The sequence below is a fragment of the Engystomops pustulosus genome, chromosome 5 (genome assembly GCF_040894005.1).
Source record: "Engystomops pustulosus chromosome 5, aEngPut4.maternal, whole genome shotgun sequence".
NCBI lineage: Eukaryota > Metazoa > Chordata > Amphibia > Anura > Leptodactylidae > Engystomops > Engystomops pustulosus.
In genome coordinates this window covers 203,166,050-203,183,504 of record NC_092415.1, presented here as the reverse complement: position 1 = coordinate 203,183,504, position 17,455 = coordinate 203,166,050, and the positions used below count along the sequence as shown (strand labels likewise).

Here is a 17,455-nt window from a genome sequence, read left to right as displayed (position 1 = left end):
TGTATGAGCTGTACGCCCCCTGTGTGTGCACATGTGTGTATGAGCTGCACGCCCTGTGTGTGCACATGTGTGTATGAGCTGCACGCCCCCTGTGTGTGCACATGTGTGTATGAGCTGTACGCCCCCTGTGTGTGCACGTGTGTGAATGAGCTGTACGCCCCCTGTGTGTGCACATGTGTGTATGAGCTGTACGCCCCCTGTGTGTGCACGTGTGTATGAGCTGTACGCCCCCTGTGTGTGCACGTGTGTGTATGAGCTGTACGCCCCCTGTGTGTGCACGTGTGTGTATGAGCTGTACGCCTCCTGTGTGTGCACGTGTGTGTATGAGCTGTACGCCCCCTGTGTGTGCACATGTGTGTATGAGCTGTACGCCCCCTGTGTGTGCACATGTGTGTATGAGCTGTACGCCCCCTGTGTGTGCACGTGTGTGTATGAGCTGTACGCCCCCTGTGTGTGCACGTGTGTGTATGAGCTGTACGCCCCCTGTGTGTGCACGTGTGTGTATGAGCTGTACGCCCCCTGTGTGTGCACGTGTGTGTATGAGCTGTACGCCCCCTGTGTGTGCACGTGTGTGTATGAGCTGTACGCCCCCTATGTGTGCACATGTGTGTATGAGCTGTACGCCCCCTGTGTGTGCACGTGTGTGTATGAGCTGCACGCCCCCTGTGTGTGCACGTGTGTCTATGAGCTGTACGCCCCCTGTGTGTGCACATGTGTGTATGAGCTGTACGCCCCCTGTGTGTGCACATGTGTGTATGAGCTGTACGCCCCCTGTGTGTGCACATGTGTGTATGAGCTGTACGGCCCCTGTGTGTGCACGTGTGTGTATGAGCTGTACGCCCCCTGTGTGTGCACGTGTGTCTATGAGCTGTACGCCCCCTGTGTGTGCACGTGTGTCTATGAGCTGTACGCCCCCTGTGTGTGCACGTGTGTGTATGAGCTGTACGCCCCCTGTGTGTGCACGTGTGTGTATGAGCTGTACGCCCCCTGTGTGTGCACGTGTGTGTATGAGCTGTACGCCCCCTGTGTGTGCACATGTGTGTATGAGGTGCACGCCCTGTGTGTGCACATGTGTGAATGAGCTGCACGCCCTGTGTGTGCACATGTGTGTATGAGCTGCACGCCCTGTGGGTGCACATGTGTCTATGAGCTGTACGCCCCCAGTGTGTGCACATGTGTGTATGAGCTGTACGCCCCCTGTGTGTGCACATGTGTGTATGAGCTGCACGCCCTGTGTGTGCACATGTGTGTATGAGCTGCACGCCCTGTGTGTGCACATGTGTGTATGAGCTGCACGCCCTGTGTGTGCACATGTGTGTATGAGCTGCACGACCTGTGTGTGCACATGTGTGTATGAAGTGCACGCCCTGTGTGTGCACGTGTGTGTATGAGGTGCACGCCCTGTGTGTGCACATGTGTGTATGAGGTGCACGCCCTGTGTGTGCACATGTGTGTATGAGCTGTGCACGCCCTGTGTGTGCACATGTGTGTATGAGCTGTACACCCCCTGTGTGTGCACGTGTGTGTATGAGCTGTACGCCCCCTGTGTGTGCACATGTGTCTATGTGCTGTACGCCCCCTGTGTGTGCACGTGTGTGTATGAGCTGTACGCCCCCTGTGTGTGCACGTGTGTGTATGAGCTGTACGCCCCCTGTGTGTGCACGTGTGTCTATGAGCTGCACGCCCTGTGTGTGCACGTGTGTCTATGAGCTGCACGCCCTGTGTGTGCACATGTGTGTACCTGAGTGAAGTTGGCCCCCCCACCTTGTTCAAATCAAACAAAATTGGTGTCAAACGTTTGTGCTACGTTTGTGCTGGTTTGTGCAGCAAAATTTTTTATTTGTGCCGCTATCGTTTTCGAGATTTTAATGAAAGTTTCCAGAGGTCATCAGAGGTCAACCAACCCCCCCACATTGCCCAAATCAAACAAAACTGGTGCCGAACAATTCTGCCACGTTTGTGCTGGTTTGTGCTGCGCAAATTTTTGTTTGTGCTGCTTTTGTTTTGAATATATGAACAAAAAATGAAAGTTCAAAAGTTCAAGCAGCCCCCCCACATTAACGGAATAAAACAAAACTGGTGTCAAACGTTAGTACTACGTTTGTGCTGGTTTGTGCAGCAAAATTTTTTGTTTGTGCTGCTATAATTTTAAAGGTATGTTCAGGTGTTTGAGGTGTTTAGGATGAACTGGTAAAAAACAAACCTAGTGACACTTCCCTGGTTTGATCACCAGGGGGAGCTAGCAAACACATTGGGGGTCATTTACTAAGGGCCCGATTCGCGTTTTCCCGACGTGTTACCCGAATATTTCCGATTTGCGCCGATTGTACCTGAATTGCCCGGGGATTTTGGCGCACGCGATCGGATTGTGGCGCATCGGCGCCGGCATGCGCGCGACGGAAATCGGGGGGCGTGGCCGTACGAAAACCCGACGTATTCGGAAAAACCGCCGCATTTAAAAACCGAAAAAGTGTCGCTTGGAGACCGCTTACCTTCACCTGGTCCGAGGTGGTGCATTCCGGCGCGATGAGATGACTTTCAGCGCAGCAGCGCCACCTGGTGGACGGCGGAGGAACTACCTTCTTAAATCCCGGCCGGACCCGAATCCAGAGCAGAGAACGCGCCGCTGGATCGCGAATGGGCCGGGTAAGTAAATCTGCCCCATTGTACTTTGAAAAAATTAACTCTGATGACCTCTGCAAAAAAGTATGAATATATTAAAAATGATAGCGGCACAAACGAAAATTTTTGCTGCACAAACCAGCACAAACGTAGCACTAACGTTTGACACCAGTTTTGTTTGATTCGGTTAATGTGGGGGGGCTGGCTGAACTTTTGAACTTTCATTTTTTGTTCATATATTCAAAACAAAAGCAGCACAAACAAAAATTTGAGCAGCACAAACCACCACAAACGTAGCAGAATTATTCGGTCCCAGTTTTGTTTGATTTGGGCAACGTGGGGGGGCTGGTTGACCTCTGATGACCTATGGAAACTTTCATTAAAATCTTAAAAACGATAGCGGCACAAACGAAAATTTCTGCTGCACAAACCAGCACAAACGTAGCACAAACGTTTGACACCAATTTTGTTTGATTTGAACAAGGTGGGGGGGCCAACTTCACTCAGGTCATGTGTGTATGAGCTGCACGCCCTGTGTGTGCACATGTGTGTATGAGCTGCACGCCCTGTGTGTGCACATGTGTGTATGAGCTGCACGCCCTGTGTGTGCACGTGTGTGTATGAGCTGCACGCCCTGTGTGTGCATGTGTGTGTATGAGCTGTACGCCCCCTGTGTGTGCACGTGTGTGTATGAGCTGTACGCCCCCTGTGTGTGCACGTGTGTCTATGAGCTGCACGCCCTGTGTGTGCACGTGTGTGTATGAGCTGCACGCCCTGTGTGTGCACGTGTGTGTATGAGCTGCACGCCCTGTGTGTGCACATGTGTGTAACACTGACCTGCACTGCCTGGCCCCCCAGAGAGCGGTCCAGCTGCACTGTCAGGAAGGCCGAAGTGGTCAACTCATCCCGCGTAGCCTTGGCCCCCTGCCTGGAAAGGATAAGCAGAGGGAATCAAGCCTTACATCATCTAATGGAGCCGCACAATGAAAGTTAGATTCGATGACTAATGTTCTACTAATAGGGTTAAGTTTAACCCCGGTGACACCAGGGCACTGTGTATACTTCTAGGTTACCAAGATTCCAGGAGATCAGATCCTTATCTCCCTCATATACCCTCGACATGAAGAGAGTTGAGCTTTATGCCTCAGAGGTCAACGTTATTAATCAGTAATGCAGCCAACAATGGTGCATCTCTAGGAGTATGACCTTGCACACATTACAGTTACTAGCCATCACTAGCATACCTTTACACCGCTGGTATCATGGATAGGAAACACTGGATTGACAACCCACTTATTATATATATTACCATATATTACCTTATATACTAGAGCATAAGCCGAGGCCCCTAATTTTAACACAAAAAACTGGTAAAACCTATTCACTCGAGTATAAGCCAAGGGTGGGAAATGCATTGGTCACAGCCCCCCCTGTATATAGCCTGCCTGCCCTTGTAGTATATAGCCTGTCAGCTCCTGTAGTATATAGCCTACCTGCTCCTGTAATATATAGCCAGCCAGCCCCCTGTAGTATATAGCCTGTCAGCCCCTGTAGTATATAGCCTGTCAGCCCCTGTAGTATATAGCCTGTCAGCTCCTGTAGTATATAGCCTACCTGCTCCTGTAGTATATAGCCTGCCAGCCCCTGTAGTATATAGCCTGTCAGCTCCTGTAGTATATAGCCTACCTGCTCCTGTAATATATAGCCAGCCAGCCCCCTGTAGTATATAGCCAGCCAGCCCCCTGTAGTATGTAGAATATAGCCTGCCAGCCCCCCACCAGTATATATCTTGCCAGCTCCAGTAGTATATAGCCTGCTAGCCCCCTGTAGTTTATAGCCTGCCTGCCCCTGTAGTATAAAGCCAGCCAGCCCCCTGTAGTATATAGCCAGCCAGCCCCTTGTAGCATTTAGCCTGCCACCCCCTGTAGTATATAGCCTACCAGCCCCTGTAGTATATAGCCTGCCAGCCCCTGTAGTATATAGCCTGCCAGCCCCTGTAGTATAGAGCCTGCCAGCCCCCTGTAGTATATAGCCTACCTGCTCCTGTAATATATAGCCAGCCAGCCCCCTGTAGTATATAGCCAGCCAGCCCCCTGTAGTATATAGCCAGCCAGCCCCTTGTAGCATTTAGCCTGCCACCCCCTGTAGTATATAGCCTACCAGCCCCTGTAGTATATAGCCTGCCAGCCCCTGTAGTATATAGCCTGCCAGCCCCTGTAGTATATAGCCTGTCAGCTCCTGTAGTATATAGCCTACCTGCTCCTGTAATATATAGCCAGCCAGCCCCCTGTAGTATATAGCCAGCCAGCCCCCTGTAGTATGTAGAATATAGCCTGCCAGCCCCCCACCAGTATATATCTTGCCAGCTCCAGTAGTATATAGCCTGCTAGCCCCCTGTAGTTTATAGCCTGCCTGCCCCTGTAGTATAAAGCCAGCCAGCCCCCTGTAGTATATAGCCAGCCAGCCCCTTGTAGCATTTAGCCTGCCACCCCCTGTAGTATATAGCCTACCAGCCCCTGTAGTATATAGCCTGCCAGCCCCTGTAGTATATAGCCTGTCAGCTCCTGTAGTATATAGCCTACCTGCTCCTGTAATATATAGCCAGCCAGCCCCCTGTAGTATATAGCCAGCCAGCCCCCTGTAGTATGTAGAATATAGCCTGCCAGCCCCCCACCAGTATATATATTGCCAGCTCCAGTAGTATATAGCCTGCTAGCCCCCTGTAGTTTATAGCCTGCCTGCCCCTGTAGTATAAAGCCAGCCAGCCCCTTGTAGCATTTAGCCTGCCACCCCCTGTAGTATATAGCCTACCAGCCCCTGTAGTATATAGCCTGCCAGCCCCTGTATTATATAGCCTGCAGCCCCTGTATTATATAGCCTGCCAGCCCCTGTAGTATATAGCCTGCCAGCCCCTGTAGTATATAGCCTGCCAGCCCCTGTAGTATAGGCTGATGACAGGTTGCCTTTGAGGTTGAAAGCGATGTTAGAATCTTGGCCCATGTACAGGTGCAATGGCCTTACATTCAACAATATATTTTTGATATTATTTAACTTTTTTCTTTTAATTACTGTTTGTATGGAGAGAATTCTGATAAGTAGCTGATTGTGTGGAGTCTCATCATCTACTACAGGCATCTGGTGCCAGAGGAAGCCTCATGTACGCTGAAGCATGACACAAGCATCAATTCTTCCTAATAATTGTATGAAATGACATATGGGGACTCACCAGGTATAGATGATCTGCCCTCTGGGGTACGTGTACAGAATAATGTAACAGTCTCCACCGAAGAACTGGCCGTATGTGCTGAGGTCTACAGGGATCCGGCCATTGCTCTCCACTCGCCAGATCTAACAAAGGAAAACATGTATAATTACTTATCCTGTACTGATCCCATCCTGTATTATACTCCAGAGCTGCACTCACTATTCTGCTGCTGGTGCAGTCACTGTGTACATACATGACATTACTTATCCTGTACTGATCCTGAGTTACATCCTGTATTATACTCCAGAGCTGCACTCACTATTCTGCTGGTGTAGTCACTGTGTACATACATGACATTACTTATCCTGTACTGATCCTGAGTTACATCCTGTATTATACCCCAGAGCTGCAATCACTATTCTGCTGCTGGTGCAGTCACTGTGTACATACATGACATTACTTATCCTGTACTGATCCTGAGTTATATCCTGTATTATACTCCAGAGCTGCACTCACTATTCTGCTGCTGGTGCAGTCACTGTATACATACATGACATTACTTATCCTGTACTGATCCTGAGTTACATCCTGTATTATACTCCAGAGCTGCACTCACTATTCTGCTGGTGTAGTCACTGTGTACATACATGACATTACTTATCCTGTACTGATCCTGAGTTACATCCTGTATTATACCCTAGAGCTGCACTCACTATTCTGCTGCTGGTGCAGTCACTGTGTACATACATGACATTACTTATCCTGTACTGATCCTGAGTTACATCCTGTATTATACCCCAGAGCTGCAATCACTATTCTGCTGCTGGTGCAGTCACTGTGTACATACATGGCATTACTTATCCTGTCCTGATCCTGAGTTACATCCTGTATTATACCCCAGAGCTGCACTCACTATTCTGCTGCTGGTGCAGTGACTGTGTACATACATGACATTACTTATCCTGTACTGATCCTGAGTTACATCCTGTATTATACTCCAGAGCTGCACTCACTATTCTGCTGCTGGTGCAGTCGCTGTGTACATACATGACATTACTTATCCTGTACTGATCCTGAGTTACATCCTGTATTATACCCCAGAGCTGCACTCACTATTCTGCTGCTGGTGCAGTCACTGTGTACATACATGACATTACTTATCCTGTACTGATCCTGAGTTACATCCTGTATTATACCCCAGAGCTGCACTCACTATTCTGCTGGTGCAGTCACTGTGTACATACATGACATTACTTATCCTGTACTGATCCTGAGTTACATCCTGTATTATACCCCAGAGCTGCACTCACTATCTGCTGCTGGTACAGTCACTGTGTACATACATGACATTACTTATCCTGTACTGATCCTGAGTTACATCCTGTATTATACCCCAGAGCTGCACTCACTATTCTGCTGCTGGTGCAGTCACTGTGTACATACATGACATTACTTATCCTGTACTGATCCTGAGTTACATCCTGTATTATACTCCAGAGCTGCACTCACTATTCTGCTGCTGGTGCAGTCACTGTGTACATACATGACATTACTTATCCTGTACTGATCCTGAGTTACATCCTGTATTATACTCCAGAGCTGCACTCACTATTCTGCTGGTGTAGTCACTGTGTACATACATGACATTACTTATCCTGTACTGATCCTGAGTTACATCCTGTATTATACCCCAGAGCTGCAATCACTATTCTGCTGCTGGTGCAGTCACTGTGTACATACATGACATTACTTATCCTGTACTGATCCTGAGTTACATCCTGTATTATACCCCAGAGCTGCAATCACTATTCTGCTGCTGGTGCAGTCACTGTGTACATACATGGCATTACTTATCCTGTCCTGATCCTGAGTTACATCCTGTATTATACCCCAGAGCTGCACTCACTATTCTGCTGCTGGTGCAGTGACTGTGTACATACATGACATTACTTATCCTGTACTGATCCTGAGTTACATCCTGTATTATACTCCAGAGCTGCACTCACTATTCTGCTGCTGGTGCAGTCGCTGTGTACATACATGACATTACTTATCCTGTACTGATCCTGAGTTACATCCTGTATTATACCCCAGAGCTGCACTCACTATTCTGCTGCTGGTGCAGTCACTGTGTACATACATGACATTACTTATCCTGTACTGATCCTGAGTTACATCCTGTATTATACCCCAGAGCTGCAATCACTATTCTGCTGCTGGTGCAGTCACTGTGTACATACATGACATTACTTATCCTGTACTGATCCTGAGTTACATCCTGTATTATACCCCAGAGCTGCACTCACTATTCTGCTGGTGCAGTCACTGTGTACATACATGACATTACTTATCCTGTACTGATCCTGAGTTACATCCTGTATTATACCCCAGAGCTGCACTCACTATCTGCTGCTGGTACAGTCACTGTGTACATACATGACATTACTTATCCTGTACTGATCCTGAGTTACATCCTGTATTATACCCCAGAGCTGCACTCACTATTCTGCTGCTGGTGCAGTCACTGTGTACATACATGACATTACTTATCCTGTACTGATCCTGAGTTACATCCTGTATTATACTCCAGAGCTGCACTCACTATTCTGCTGCTGGTGCAGTCACTGTGTACATACATGACATTACTTATCCTGTACTGATCCTGAGTTACATCCTGTATTATACTCCAGAGCTGCACTCACTATTCTGCTGCTGGTGCAGTCACTGTGTACATACATGATATTACTTATTATGTACTGATCCTGAGTTACATCCTGTATTATACCCTGGAGCTGCACTCACTATTCTGCTGCTGGTGCAGTCACTGTGTACATACATGACATTACTTATCCTGTACTGATCCTGAGTTACATCCTGTATTATACCTCAGAGCTCCACTCACTATTCTGCTGCCGGTTGTGGTTTATCAATTTTTGTGTAACAACTGATATTCCTCATGCAGCTCTGGATGTGATTGGAGTATAGCATAATTAGACTTACTTCCACTTTTCCAGATCCATCATCCACCATGTTGTGGTGGGCGGCCATCTCTGGTGATTCGTGAAGTTTGGAGGCATCAAAGTCAACCTGGTCAATGCGAGCGATGCGTTCTGTGACATAAACCTTCCCGAATCCATCACTCTGGTCCTGATCCTTCCAATCTTTAAAGAATTGTTTGAAAATCGGAGTCTCTCCTCCTTCTGGAATCACTTGGATCTAGAAGAAATAATGATCCATCACTAAACGTATTGTTACTTTCATTTAAAGGGACTTTAAAGGGATCTGTCAGCAGATGTGACCTCACAGCCATTGTCATGTATTGTCCCTGGAGAGATGTATAATCAGACCTCACACTGCTGTGCTCTGTGCTCTCTGCAGTCAGTGTTATGTATTGTCCCTGGAGAGATGTATAATCAGGCCTCACACTGCTGTGCTCTGTGCTCTCTGCAGCCCGTGTTATGTATTGTCCCTGGAGAGATGTGTAATCAGACCTCACACTGCTGTGCTCTGTGCTCTCTGCAGCCAGTGTTATGTATTGTCCCTGGGGAGATGTGTAATCAGACCTCACACTGCTGTGCTCTGTGCTCTCTGCAGCTAGTGTTATGTATTGTCTCTGGAGAGATGTGTAATCAGACCTCACACTGCTGTGCTCTGTGCTCTCTGTAGCCCGTGTTATGTATTGTCCCTGGAGAGATGTGTAATCAGACCTCACACTGCTGTGCTCTGTGCTCTCTGTAGCCAGTGTTATGTATTGTCCCTGGGGAGATGTGTAATCAGACCTCACACTGCTGTGCTCTGTGCTCTCTGCAGCCAGTGTTATGTATTGTCCATGGAGAGATGTGTGATCAGACCTCACACTGCTGTGCTCTGTACTCTCTGCAGCCAGTGTTATGTATTGTCCCTGGAGAGATGTGTAATCAGACCTCACACTGCTGTGCTCTGTGCTCTCTGCAGCTAGTGTTATGTATTGTCTCTGGAGAGATGTGTAATCAGACCTCACACTGCTGTGCTCTGTGCTCTCTGCAGCCAGTGTTATGTATTGTCCCTGGAGAGATGTGTAATCAGACCTCACACTGCTGTGCTCTGTGCTCTCTGCAGCTAGTGTTATGTATTGTCTCTGGAGAGATGTGTAATCAGACCTCACACTGCTGTGCTCTGTGCTCTCTGCAGCTAGTGTTATGTAATGCCCCTGGAGAGATGTGTAATCAGACCTCACACTGCTGTGCTCTGTGCTCTCTGCAGCCAGTGTTATGTATTGTCCATGAAGAAATGTGTAATCAGACCTCACACTGCTGTGCTCTGTGCTCCCTGCAGCCAGTGTTATGTATTGTCCATGAAGAAATGTGTAATCAGACCTCACACTGCTGTGCTCTGTGGTCTCTGCAGCCAGTGTTATGTATTGTCCATGAAGAAATGTGTAATCAGACCTCACACTGCTGTGCTCTGTGCTCTCTGCAGCCAGTGTTATGTACTGTCCCTGGAGAGATGTGTATGTTGTTAGTAGTAGCAGCGGGACTGTGATATAATTATATTCCTGGATTCTAGCTTCTCCAAGTGTACGGGGTGTGTGCAGAAGTGGTTGCCCTGACAATGCTGTGCTATGAGTAACTGCTGCTCTGCGTAACTGCTGTAATATGTAACTAGAAACCCACTTTTACTGTGGACATATGGATCTCATGGAGCTGTTGATAGGATCCCTCTTTGTAGAGCAGAATTGGTGCAGCTGTATATGGCACATGTTATAGGGAGATCCTTGTTCTGTCCATGCCTGCCCTATAATCTGCTGGGATTAGCACTGATCTCATATAAAGCCTGAGGAGCAGAGCTTCAGCTCATACACATGGGTGGAGTGATGATGATGATGACACACTGTACAGAACCTGCAGCTGTCATGTGCATGGAGCGGCATCATGATGCACTGAATGACTATATGTGTAAAGTATCATCACTAGAGATGAGCGAACATGCTCGTCCGAGCTTGATGCTCGGTCGAGCATTAGGGTACTCGAAACTGCTCGTTACTCGGACGAATACTTCGCCCGCTCGAGAAAATGGCAGCTCCCGCCGTTTTGCTTTTTGGCGGCCAGAAACAGAGCCAATCACAAGCCAGGAGACTCTGCACTCCACCCAGCATGACGTGGTACCCTTACACGTCGATAGCAGTGGTTGGCTGGCCAGATCAGGTGACCCTGGGATAGACTAGCCGCTGGCCGCGCTGCTCGGATCATTCTGTCTCTGGATGCCGCTAGGGAGAGAGCTGCTGCTGCTCAGGGAAAGCGTTAGGGTGTTCTATTAGCTTACTGTTAGGCAGGAGTGATTCTCAAAGAACCCAACAGCCCTTCTTAGGGCTACAATAACGTTCTACTTTTTTTATTTTAATTTGCATCTTTTACCATTTTGTGAGGAATTAGCAGGGGGACTTGCTACCGTTGTGTTTAGCTCTTAGTGGCACACATATCCATAGCAAAGGCTGAAGTGGCAAAATTCAGTAGGGGTTGGATTTCTATTAGGCAATAACTCAGTGTCATCTCATCTGGCATAGTACTGTGCTTCCTTTGATACTTGGCTAGAAAATAGCCATAGGAGAATACAAACAGCTTCTTGAAGCCTACAGTAGCGTTCTATATATTTGATTTCTGGTTGATCTGCTGGTGACTGTAGTTTCTGCAGTGCATGTACTTGCCAATTCTGAGCAATTTGTAGTGAGACTTGCGACCGCTGTGTTCTGCGCTTAGTGGCGCACATATCCATAGCAAAGGCTGAAGTGGCAAAATTCAGTAGGGGTTGGATTTCTATTAGGCAATAACTCAGTGTCATCTCATCTGGCATAGTACTGTGCTTCCTTTGATACTTGGCTAGAAAATAGCCATAGGAGAATACAAACAGCTTCTTGAAGCCTACAGTAGCGTTCTATATATTTGATTTCTGGTTGATCTGCTGGTGGCTGTAGTTTCTGCAGTGCATGTACTTGCCAATTCTGAGCAATTTGTAGTGAGACTTGCGACCGCTGTGTTCTGCGCTTAGTGGCGCACATATCCATAGCAAAGGCTGAAGTGGCAAAATTCAGTAGGGGTTGGATTTCTATTAGGCAATAACTCAGTGTCATCTCATCTGGCATAGTACTGTGCTTCCTTTGATACTTGGCTAGAAAATAGCCATAGGAGAATACAAACAGCTTCTTGAAGCCTACAGTAGCGTTCTATATATTTGATTTCTGGTTGATCTGCTGGTGACTGTAGTTTCTGCAGTGCATGTACTTGCCAATTCTGAGCAATTTGTAGTGGGACTTGCGACCGCTGTGTTCTGCGCTTAGTGGCGCACATATCCATAGCAAAGGCTGAAGTGGCAAAATTCAGTAGGGGTTGGATTTCTATTAGGCAATAACTCAGTGTCATCTCATCTGGCATAGTACTGTGCTTCCTTTGATACTTGGCTAGAAAATAGCCATAGGAGAATACAAACAGCTTCTTGAAGCCTACAGTAGCGTTCTATATATTTGATTTCTGGTTGATCTGCTGGTGGCTGTAGTTTCTGCAGTGCATGTACTTGCCAATTCTGAGCAATTTGTAGTGGGACTTGCGACCGCTGTGTTCTGCGCTTAGTGGCGCACATATCCATAGCAAAGGCTGAAGTGGCAAAATTCAGTAGGGGTTGGATTTCTATTAGGCAATAACTCAGTGTCATCTCATCTGGCATAGTAGTGTGCTTCCTTTGATACTTGGCTAGAAAATAGCCATAGGAGAATACAAACAGCTTCTTGAAGCCTACAGTAGCGTTCTATATATTTGATTTCTGGTTGATCTGCTGGTGACTGTAGTTTCTGCAGTGCATGTACTTGCCAATTCTGAGCAATTTGTAGTGAGACTTGCGACCGCTGTGTTCTGCGCTTAGTGGCGCACATATCCATAGCAAAGGCTGAAGTGGCAAAATTCAGTAGGGGTTGGATTTCTATTAGGCAATAACTCAGTGTCATCTCATCTGGCATAGTACTGTGCTTCCTTTGATACTTGGCTAGAAAATAGCCATAGGAGAATACAAACAGCTTCTTGAAGCCTACAGTAGCGTTCTATATATTTGATTTCTGGTTGATCTGCTGGTGACTGTAGTTTCTGCAGTGCATGTACTTGCCAATTCTGAGCAATTTGTAGTGAGACTTGCGACCGCTGTGTTCTGCGCTTAGTGGCGCACATATCCATAGCAAAGGCTGAAGTGGCAAAATTCAGTAGGGGTTGGATTTCTATTAGGCAATAACTCAGTGTCATCTCATCTGGCATAGTACTGTGCTTCCTTTGATACTTGGCTAGAAAATAGCCATAGGAGAATACAAACAGCTTCTTGAAGCCTACAGTAGCGTTCTATATATTTGATTTCTGGTTGATCTGCTGGTGACTGTAGTTTCTGCAGTGCATGTACTTGCCAATTCTGAGCAATTTGTAGTGAGACTTGCGACCGCTGTGTTCTGCGCTTAGTGGCGCACATATCCATAGCAAAGGCTGAAGTGGCAAAATTCAGTAGGGGTTGGATTTCTATTAGGCAATAACTCAGTGTCATCTCATCTGGCATAGTACTGTGCTTCCTTTGATACTTGGCTAGAAAATAGCCATAGGAGAATACAAACAGCTTCTTGAAGCCTACAGTAGCGTTCTATATATTTGATTTCTGGTTGATCTGCTGGTGACTGTAGTTTCTGCAGTGCATGTACTTGCCAATTCTGAGCAATTTGTAGTGAGACTTGCGACCGCTGTGTTCTGCGCTTAGTGGCGCACATATCCATAGCAAAGGCTGAAGTGGCAAAATTCAGTAGGGGTTGGATTTCTATTAGGCAAGAACTCAGTGTCATCTCATCTGGCATAGTACTGTGCTTCCTTTGATACTTGGCTAGAAAATAGCCATAGCAATAGGATAGCATTGTTTGGTTTTAAAAACTCAAAAAAAAACAAAAAACACAAAAAAAAAAAAAAAAACACAAAAAAAAACAAAAAAAAGTAAAAAAAAAAATAAAGTTATAACTCTCATTTTAAAAATGTTTAACCCGAGGGCTAGGGGTAGAGGACGAGGGCGGGGACGTGGGCGTCCAACTACTGCAGGGGTCAGAGGCCGTGGTCCTGGGCGGGGTGAGACACCACCTGCTGATGAGGGAGCAGGGGAACGCCGCAGAGCTACACTCCCTAGGTTCATGTCTGAAGTTACTGGGACTCGTGGTAGAGCACTGTTGAGGCCAGAACAGTGCGAACAGGTGATGTCGTGGATTGCTGACAATGCTTCGAGCAATTTGTCCACCACCAGTCAGTCTTCCACGCAGTCCACCCATGTCACCGAAATCGCCACTCCTCCAGCTCCTGCACCTCAGCCTCCTCCCCCCCAGTCTGCCCCCTCCCAGGAAAATTTGGCATTTGAACCGGCATACTCTGAGGAACTGTTTTCTGGACCCTTCCCACAGTCACAAACCACTTGTCCGGTTGCTGCTGAGCAATTTTCCGATGCCCAGGTTTTCCACCAGTCACAGTCTGTGGGTGATGATGACCTTCTTGACGTAGTGGAAGTGTGTAAAGAGGTGTCCGACGATGAGGAGACACGGTTGTCAGACAGTGGGGAAGTTGTTGTCAGGGCAGGAAGTCCGAGGGGGGAGCAGACTGAGGGATCGGAGGATGATGAGGTGACAGACCCAAGCTGGGTTGAGAGGCCGGGTGAACACAGTGCTTCTGAGACGGAGGAGAGTCCTCGACCTGAACAGGTTGGAAGAGGCAGTGGTGGGGCCAGACGGAGAGGCAGGGCCAGAGCTGGTGCATCAGCGCCACTGTCAACTAGTGAAGCTCCCGTGGTGAGGGCTCTTGCGGCGAGGGCTAGATCTTCAGAAGTGTGGAGGTTCTTTAAGGAAACACCGGATGACCGACGGACTGTGGTGTGCAACATTTGCCAAACCAGGCTCAGCAGGGGTTCCACCACTACTAGCTTAACTACCACCAGTATGCGCAGGCATATGAATGCTAAGCACCCCACTCAGTGGCAACAAGCCCGTTCACCTCCGGCCGTGCACACCACTGCTCCTTCCCCTGTGTCAGCTGCTAGTCAGCCCCCTGCCCAGGACCCTGCCACAAAAACCCCATCGTCGCCTCCACGATCCTCCACAGCATCCACCAGCGTTCAGCTCTCCATACCCCAGACGCTGGAGCGGAAACGCAAATATAGTGCAACCCACCCGCACGCCCAAGCCCTTAATGTGCACATCTCCAGATTGCTTAGCCTGGAGATGCTGCCCTATAGGCTAGTAGAGACCGAGGCCTTTCGCAACCTCATGGCGGCGGCCGCCCCTCGGTATTCGGTCCCCAGCCGCCACTACTTTTCCCGATGTGCCGTCCCAGCCCTGCACCAGCACGTGTCAGACAACATCATCCGTGCCCTGACCAACGCCGTTTCTGACAAGGTCCACCTGACCACGGACACGTGGACGAGTGCTGCCGGGCAGGGCCACTATATATCGCTGACGGCACATTGGGTTAACTTGGTGGAGGCTGGGACCGAGTCTGACCCTGGGGCTGCTCATATACTGCCGACGCCGAGGATTGCGGGGCCTACCTCGGTCCAGGTGTTTCAGGCCTACTATGCCTCCTCCTCCTCCCACCCCTCCTCCACCTCCTCCTCCGAACTACCATCCGTGGGCACGGCGCCATCAGTCGGTAGCTCTAGGCACAGCAGCAGTGCCGTCGCTAAGCGACAGCAGGCGGTGCTCAAACTGCTGAGCCTAGGCGACAAAAGGCACACCGCCCAAGAGCTATTACAGGGCATCACGGCGCAGACTGATCTGTGGCTGGCACCGCTGAACCTCAAGCCGGGAATGGTTGTGTGTGACAACGGCCGTAACCTGGTGGCGGCTCTGCAACTCGGCAGACTGACACATGTGCCATGCCTGGCCCATGTGTTAAATCTGATAGTGCAGCGTTTCCTCAAGACATACCCCAATCTGTCTGATTTGCTCACGAAGGTGCGCCGCATCTGTGCGCATTTCAGGAAGTCCAGCCCAGATGCTGCCACTCTCAGGGCAGCGCAGCGCCGCCTCCAACTGCCCGCTCACCGACTGTTGTGCGACGTGCCCACGAGGTGGAATTCAACACTGACCATGTTATCCAGAGTTTACCAGCAGCGCAGAGCGATTGTAGACTGCCAGATGTCAACTTCCACCAGAACTGGTAGTCAGGTCAGTCAGCTTCCTCAAGTCTACAATGAGGAGTGGACGTGGATGTCTGATATCTGTCAGGTGCTGAGTAACTTTGAGGAGTCAACACAGATGGTCAGTGGCGATGCCGCCATCATCAGCCTCACCATCCCGCTGCTTGGCCTGTTGAAAAACTCTCTGGTCAGCATGAAGTCGGAAGCTTTGCGCTCGTCACAAGAGACGGGGGAAGAATATTCCCTTGTTGATAGCCAAAGCACCCTGAGGTCTGTTTCTCAGCGCATATCGGAGGAGGTGGAGGTGGAGGAGGATGAGGAGGAGAATGTTGGCGAGACACAAGAGGGGACCATTGTTGAGTCCTTCACTGTTCAGCGTGTATGGGCAGAAGAAGAGGAGTTGGAGGAGTTGGAGGAGGAGGAAATGGACAGTCAGGCCAGTGAGGGGAGTGAATTCTTACGCGTTGGTACTCTGGCGCATATGGCAGATTTCATGCTAGGCTGCCTATCCCGTGACCCTCGCGTTCAAAGAATTTATTCCAGCACCGATTACTGGGTGTTCACTCTCCTGGACCCACGGTACAAGCAAAATCTTCCCACTCTCATCCCTGGAGAGGAAAGGAGTGTGAGAATGCATGAATACCAGCAGGCCCTGGTGCACAAGCTGAAACAGTATTTCCCTTCTGACAGCGCTAGCGGCAGAGTGCGTAGTTCTGCGGGACAAGTAGCGAGGGAGAGTAGGCGAGCAGGCAGCTTGTCCAGCACTGGCAAGGGTACGCTTTACAAGGCTTTTGCCAGCTTTATGTCACCCCAGCAAGACACTGTCACCTGTCCCCAGTCTCGGCAGAGTAGGGCTGATCTTTACAGAAAGATGGTGAGGGAGTACGTAGCTGACCATACCATCGTCCTAAATGATCACACAGCTCCCTACAACTACTGGGTTTCAAAGCTGGACATGTGGCACGAACTGGCGCTGTACGCCTTGGAGGTTCTTGCCTGCCCTGCCGCTAGCGTCTTGTCCGAGCGGGTTTTCAGTGCAGCTGGTGGCATCATCACCGATAAGCGTACACGCCTGTCGACTGACAGCGCTGACAGGCTGACGCTTATTAAAATGAATAAAGGCTGGATTTCTCAGAATTTCCAATCTCCACCAGGTGAAGGAAGCTCAACCTGAATAATTGATCCACTCCTCCTCCTCCTCCTCATTTTCCTCCTTCTCCTCCTCTTTGTACAGTAAAGCAGAGGAAACTGGCTATTTTTTGACAGGGCCCACTGGCTCTTGCTATAGTACTTCATGCATTTAATTTTTCTGGAGGGCCACCTACCCGGTCCTCTGTTTGAAACAATTTTTGTGAGTGCCACATACAGGCACTCAATCTATTCCATTTTACTGCAGGGCCACCTACCTGCTCCTCTGGTTTGAACAATTTTTGGGACTGCCACATACAGGCACTCAATCTA

At 48.8% G+C, this 17,455-nt stretch overlaps 1 protein-coding gene across 1 annotated transcript in view; it reads right to left on the bottom strand.

Annotated features, from left to right (window-relative positions):
- Window positions 1-17,455, bottom strand: part of SCIN (scinderin) — an 84,029-nt gene that overhangs the window by 18,323 nt on the left and 48,251 nt on the right. Inside the window, exons 8-10 of the mRNA XM_072154381.1 lie at window positions 8,828-9,043; window positions 5,849-5,970; window positions 3,460-3,550 (exon numbers count right to left, since the gene is read on the bottom strand). Coding sequence (XP_072010482.1) covers window positions 3,460-3,550; window positions 5,849-5,970; window positions 8,828-9,043 — 429 coding nt within the window. The remainder of the gene's footprint in view (window positions 1-3,459; window positions 3,551-5,848; window positions 5,971-8,827; window positions 9,044-17,455) is intronic.